The sequence below is a fragment of the Heterodontus francisci genome, chromosome 21 (assembly GCF_036365525.1).
Source record: "Heterodontus francisci isolate sHetFra1 chromosome 21, sHetFra1.hap1, whole genome shotgun sequence".
In the NCBI taxonomy this organism is placed as follows: Eukaryota; Metazoa; Chordata; class Chondrichthyes; order Heterodontiformes; family Heterodontidae; genus Heterodontus; species Heterodontus francisci.
In genome coordinates this window covers 30882357-30889122 of record NC_090391.1, presented here as the reverse complement: position 1 = coordinate 30889122, position 6766 = coordinate 30882357, and the positions used below count along the sequence as shown (strand labels likewise).

Genomic DNA, 6766 nt, shown 5'->3' with positions numbered 1-6766 from the left:
AAGTTGGAGATCGGGCAGTATTTTACAAGGACAGAAGCTTCAAGGGCTTTTTTATTTTTTTTCTTTTGAGAGGAGTATTGACAGATAGTTCCACGATAGAGGGGCAGTATCTAAGTGGACTGAACTGTGAACAATATCAGCTGAGATGGGAGCCAGGATGAGACTCAACCAGCTCTGACTGTGCAGCCGCCAAGCTGCAGATCTGACTGTCAGCTCCTATGCTGAGCGCATCCCCACTTCCTCAACATGTGTACGATATCCCCGCCCAAAACTCTCACTCATACAGATTGAATCAGGGATCGGGGTGGGGGGAGGGGAGAAACGGGGGCAGGGGGTGCTGTGGTGTGGGTGAGTGTGACAGTGAGAGATGGAAATGACCAGTGGGGGAAATGGAAGGGGGATGGAATCAATTAAGGTTCCAAAAGTAAAACAAACAACAATAAGAAACTAGCAAGGGAAGATGTCCAGCCTCTGCAACATTCAGCATTTGTTGGTCCAAGCTTTACTTTCTGAGCAGACGCGGAGAAACAAACCTGCGGAGACAATTCATTGGCTGCTGTTCCCTCTGCTGTCCTGAAGTGGACGCTCTGATGCATACCCCCCCACGCCCCGCCCCAACTTTCCACCTCCCCCAATCTTCAACGCCATACACCCCAACTCCCCGTGTCATTTGTGCATTTCGTGTTATCCAGCTGTCCGTCATCTCGTGGAGTAAATATTACATTCATTGATGAACTTACTGGGAACCGCCTCTAGATTCCTATCTGTTGTTTTGTCCTTTCATTAATTGAATAATTAATATCACCGGATATTTCACCACACTCTTGACCTGTTCTCTGAACCTGGACTGAGTAGCGCCATAAATAAATGTGTTTGTGCAGCAACTTAAACTCAGCAGCATAAATCCAACTTGTAGAACTAAATTCTGAATCGTTGTAAACCCCAGGATCTCTTCCTGTAATGTTATAAAATAAGAAATCTATGAAATATACCAACCACAGAAGTATGAAGTTGACAGATATGGTAAAGAGTAATATCGCAGACTTCCTTCTGCTCTCCATTTCTGGGTCACTGCAATTCGCTCCCTTGCTCTGACACCTGAGTCCCTCACGGACTCGACTGGCCACTAAAATGTGCCTGACTGTCAGAGCATTGAGTAACAGAATTAAAGCAAATGGGAGTAATGGGGCTAAAACCTTATCAAACCAATCAAATCTCACCCATCCGGGCTCACTAAAATAGCTTGGCTTTGTATAACAGCCCCATGGTACATTGTCGGTTTTCTCTCCAGGGTCATGTGCAAAATAAAAGGGAATGTTTTTGAGACAGAGTCGAATGCAGGTTGTTGCTAAAACCACAACTGCAGTTTTCTCAGTGCAATATTTTGCTTTCAGCTTCTGGGAACAGATGAGCACAAATCGATCAAAAGTGAAAGCAACTGTGAACCAGACAGAACAGTCTGTGGCTGCATGACACAGGAAAGCGATAACACGACACACAGAAGGGATGTTTAGGTAAGGTGGCGGGAAATAATAATAACCGATAGTCCACAGTATCACCCTCGTGATAATGAAAAGCAGATCCGCTCTTGCCATCGTCACTAGGTAGCGAGTGGTGCAGGTTGAAAGGCCGCACTTTCCCCAGGACAGGATCACAATCGCCAGTAAATTAGCTGTAAGAGACAGAAAGAAAAATGATCCTTGACATTAATGATCAAACAAGCTCCGAGTCTAACTCAGACACTAAGGGCAGTATTTACATACCACAAACAAGTGCATTGAGTGCGGGTCAGAGGATAAAGAATCTCATCCAGGGATCTGACCCCGCCTCTAAGAGCCCTACTTCCCAGTTTTAACAGAGGCAGGACAAGGAGCAATGAACCGAGTGCTTTCAGGAGGCAGGTCAGCGTATTAACTATATGATTGAAGCCACCAGCCTCAAATTTCACGTGATTCGCAGGTTATTCTGAATACCCAGCTTTCCCCATTAGATCTGAACCCCAGCACAAATTCACCTGGGATGCATTGCTCTCCCTCCACCCAGTCTTGGAATGGAAATCCCCCACAATCTGAACCACCAGAATGTCTGGGATTGGACTCCATTCACCTTGTCTTTGATTGGATATTCCACGCTACCTAACCCACAAGAGTATCGGGGATTGGTCTCCCTCCACTCTGTCTGGAATTGGACATTCCCCATCATCTAAACCACCAGAAAATCGCGAATTGGTCTCCCTCCACCCTATCTGGGATTGGACATTCCCCGGAATTTAAACCACCAGAGTATCAGGGATTTGTCTCCCTACAGCCGGTCTGATATTGTATATTTCCTGCAGTCTAAACCACCAGAGTATCGGGGAATGGTCTCCCTCCAGCCTGCCTGGGGTTGTACATTCTCCGCAATCTAAACCTCTGGTGTATCAGGGATTGGACTACCTCCACCCTATCTGGGGTTGGATATTCCCCGCAGTCCAAACGACCAGAGAATCGGGGATTAGTCTCCCAACAGCCGGTCTGTGATTGGACATTCCCCGCAATCTAAACCACCAGAATATCGGGGATTGGTCTCCGTCCAGCCTGTCTGGGATTATAGATTTTCCACATTCTGATCCACCACAGTATCGGAGATTGGACTCCCTCAACACTGCGTGGAATTGGCCATTCCCTACAATCTGACTCTCTGCAGTGTCGGGGTTTGGACATCCTGGGAGACCGAGTGAGAGCAGCGTTGTTTAAAAAGAGCAGCGACAGCGAGAAAGAGTGGTACTGAGTGAGAAAAAAGGTGTTTAAAAAGAGCAGCGACAGCGGAAAGAAGGAGACTGAGTGAGACCAACGTTGTTTAAAAAGAGCAGCAGCGGGAAAGAAGGAGACTGAGCGAGACCAGCGTTGTTTAAAAAGAGCAGCGACAACGGGAAAGAAGGAGCCTGAGTGACACCAGTGGTGTTTAAGAAGAGCAGGGGCAGCGGTAAAGAAGGAGACTGAGTGAGACGAGTGATGTTTAAAAAGAGCAGCGGCAACGCGCCTGAGTTTTGAAAAAAAAACAGTAATATCATAGGAGAGCTGCAAGTTGATTGATTGTTGAGTAGAAGCTGTTAGAATATTAAAAAAAAAGGAGTAAGCTTTTTTGTTGAAAATAAAATCTCTGGTGATGAGGTGACTATTACTGAAGTCTTTTTTTTTTAAAGTACTTTAGATTGAAGCGGGTAGAACAAGGCCCCTATTCTAACTCGTATTTTTTAAATTAAGAGATAACAAATTAACCTAAGGGCAAGTCATGTCAGGAGAGCTCAGTCCCGTGATGTGTTCCTCCTGCGTTATATGGGAAATCGACCATGTGTGCAGGAAGTGTATCCATCTTCAGCTACTGGCTACCCGAATTACGGAGCTGGAGCTGCGGGTGGATTCAGTCTGGAGCATCGGCGATGTTGAGGATGTCGTGGATAGCACGTTTAGTGAGGTGGTCACACCGCAGGTAATGGCTGCACAGGCAGAAAAGAGATGGGTGACCACCAGACGGAGAAATAGGCATAGGCAGTTAATGCAGGAGTCCCCTGTGGCCATCCCCCTCCAAAACAGATATACCTCTTTGGATACTCTCCCGGGATGACCTCCCGGGGGAAAGCAGCAACAGCCACGTTTGTGGCACCACGGAGGTCTCTGCTGCACAGCAGGGGATGAAAAGGGTTGGTAAAGTTATAGTGATAGGGGATTCTATCGTCAGGTGTGCAGACAGGCGCTTCTGTGGCCACAAACGAGACTCCAGGATGGCATGTTGCCTCCCTGGTGCTAGGGTCAAGGATGTATCCGAGCGGCTGCAGGACATTCTGAAAGGGGAGGATGAGCAGCCATAGGTCGTCGTCCATATTGGTGCTAACGACATAGGCAAAAAAAGAGATGAGGTCCTGCAAAGTGAATATAGGGAGTTAGGTAGAAGGTCAAAAAGCAGGACCTCCAGGGTTGTACTCTTAGGTTTACTCCCTGTACCACGTGCTAGTGAGGGTAGGAATAGAAGGATCAGGAAAATGAATGTGTGGCAAAGAGCTGGTGTAGGCGGGAGGGCTTCAGCTATTTGGATCATTTTCTGGTGCAGAGGTGATCGGTACAAGAAGGACAGGTTGCATCTAAACGGGAATCGGACCAATATCGTTGCAGGGAGATTTGCTAGCACTACTCGGGAGGGTTTAAACTATTCTTGCAGAGGGTGGGGGGGGGGGGTGGGTGGGACACCAAGTAGTAGTCTCTCAGATGAGATAGTTGAGGCAAATGTAGAGGTTAAAGCAAGCAAGTCCAGTAAGTAGGCGGGGCAGGGACAGGGCAGGGAGCGTGGAAGGTCTGGTAGGCTAACTGCATTTACTTTAATGCAAGAAGCCATACAGGTAAGGCAGATGAACTCAGAGCATGGATCAGTACATGGGATTGTGATATTATAGCTATTATGGAAATGTGGTTGAGGGATAGGCAGGACTGGCAGCTCCATGTTCCAGGGCACCTTTCTTTCCGGTGTTACCGAGGTGGAGTTAAGAGAGGAGGGGACGTTGCACTGTTGATTAGGGAGGACATCACGGCAGTACTTAGAGATGATATCCCGGCGGGAATGTCCAGCGAAGCCATATGGGTAGAACTTAGAAATAAGAAAGGGGTGATCACTTTGATGGGATTATACTATAGCCCTGCCCGCAATAGTCAGAGGGAAGTGGAGGAGCATATATTTAGGGAAATCACAGATAGGTGTAGGAATTTTAGGGTTGTAATAGGAGGTGATTTTAACTTCCGTAATATTGACTAGAATTGCCTTAGTGCTAAGGGATCAGTTGGGGAAGAATTTGTTAAGAGTGTCCAGGATAGTTTTCTGAAACAGTATGTGGATGGCCCTACCAGAGAAGGAGCTACAGTCGACCTCCTCTTATGACAAGAGGATGGGCAGGTGGTTGATGTGCCAGTGGGGCAGCACTTTGCGTACAGTGACCATAACTCTATTAGCTTCAAGATAGTTATCAAAAAGGATAGGAATGGTCCACACGTTGAAGTCCTAAATTGGGGAAGGCTAATTTCGATGACATTAGACAGGAGCTCTCAAAAGTTGAATGGGAGAGGCTGTTTACAGGTAAAGGGACGTCTAACAGGTGGGAGGCTTTTAAAAGTGAGATAGGAAGAGTTCAGGGTCTGCATGTTCCTGTTAGATGGAAGGGCAAGGCTAGAAAGTTTAGGGAACCTTGGTTGATGAGGGATATTGAGGGTCTGGTCAGGACAAAGAAGGACAAAGAAGGAGGCTTATGTCAGGTACAGGCAGCTGGGATCAAGCGAGTCCCTTGAGGAATATAGGGGATGTAGGACTACACTTAAGAAGGAAATTAGGAGGGCGAAAAAGGGCCATGAGATTTCCCAGGCAGATAAGATAAAGGAGAATCCTAAAAGATTCTTTAAGTATATTAAGAGTAAAAAGGTGACGAGGCAGAGATTAGGTCCCCTTAAGGATCATGTGGCAATCTATGCGTGGAGCCGCGGGAAATGGGCGAGGTCTTAAATGAATCTTTCTGGTCCATATTTTACGTGGAGAAGGTAATGGAAGCGAATGAGTTCAAGGGAGGGAACACCTATATCCTGGAGCATATCAACATTATAAAGGAGGAGGTGTTGGAGGTTTTGAAGTGCATTAAGGTGGATAAATCCCAGGGCCTGACCAGGTGTATCCTAGGGTGATATGGGAAGAAAGGGAGGAGATTGCTGGGGCCCTGGTATAGATTTTGCATCATCGTTAGCCACGGGCGAGGTACAGGAAGACTGGAGGATAGCTAATGTTGTGCCTGCATTTAAGAAGGGCAGCAGGGATAAGCCAGGGAACGACAGGCCGGTGAGCCTTACATCAGTAAAGTTATTGGAAGGGATACCGAGAGACAGGATTTATATGCATCTGCTTAGTTTAGAGATACAGCACTGAAACAGGCCCTTCGACCCACCTGTGGTAGGTCTGTGCCGACCATCAACCAGCCATTTATACTAATCCTACGCTAATTCCATATTCCTACCACATCCCCACCTGTTCCTATATTTCCCTACCACCTACCTATACTAGGGGCAATTGCTAATGGCCAGTTTACCTATCAACCTGCAAGTCTTTGGCATGTGGGAGGAAACCGGAGCACCCGGAGGAAACCCACGCAGACACAGGGAGAACTTGCAAACTCCACACAGGCAGTACCCAGAATTGAAACCGGGTCGCTGGAGCTGTGAGGCTGCGGTGCTAACCACTGCGCCACTGATTCGGGATAGCCAGCATGGCGTTGTGTGTGGGAAATCATGTCTCACAAATTTGATTGAGTTCTCCGAGGAGGTGACCAAGAAGATTGACGAGGGCTGGGCGATGGACGTTGTCTATATGGACTTTAGCAAGGCCTTTGACAATGTCCCGCATGTAGGCTGGTCCAGAAGCTTCGAACACATGGGATCCAGGGTGAGCTAGCCAATTGGATACAAAATTGTCTTGGTGATATAAGGCAGAGGGTGGCAGAGGAGGGTTGCTTTTCAGATTAGATGCCAGTAGCCAGTGGTGTGCCACAGGGATCGGTGCTGGGCCCTCTGTTGTTTCTCATCTATATTAATGACTTGGATGTGAATGTAAGGGGCATGATTAATAAGTTTGCAGATGACACCAACATTGGTGGTATAGTGGACAGTGAAGAAGGTTGTCTAAGGTTACAACAGGACAGAGATCAACTGGGAAAGTGGGCAAGGCAGTGGCAAGTGGAATGTAACGCAGACAAGTGTGA

General features: G+C 47.3%; 1 protein-coding gene across 1 annotated transcript; it reads right to left on the bottom strand.

Annotated features, from left to right (window-relative positions):
• Nucleotides 1–752: 752 nt before the first annotated feature.
• LOC137381075 (neuropeptides capa receptor-like) lies at nt 753–3416 on the bottom strand. Its single transcript, XM_068053465.1, has 2 exons — nt 3365–3416; nt 753–1672 (listed from the first exon to the last, which is right to left on the bottom strand). Exons 1-2 carry the CDS (start codon nt 3414–3416, stop codon nt 753–755), a joined length of 972 nt encoding a protein of 323 aa, XP_067909566.1.
• Nucleotides 3417–6766: the final 3350 nt, after the last annotated feature.

What these genes read in the sequence shown, in the direction of transcription:
- LOC137381075 (XM_068053465.1), bottom strand. Translation starts at nt 3,416, where the DNA reads ATGCTCCAGACTGAATCCACCCGCAGCTCCAGCTCCGTAATTCGGGTA. An exon ending in CTCCGTAATTCGGGTAGCCA is followed by an intron (nt 1,673 to 3,364) that starts GTAGCTGAAGAT and finishes TGTCTCTTACAG; the next exon opens with CTAATTTACTGGCGATTGTG.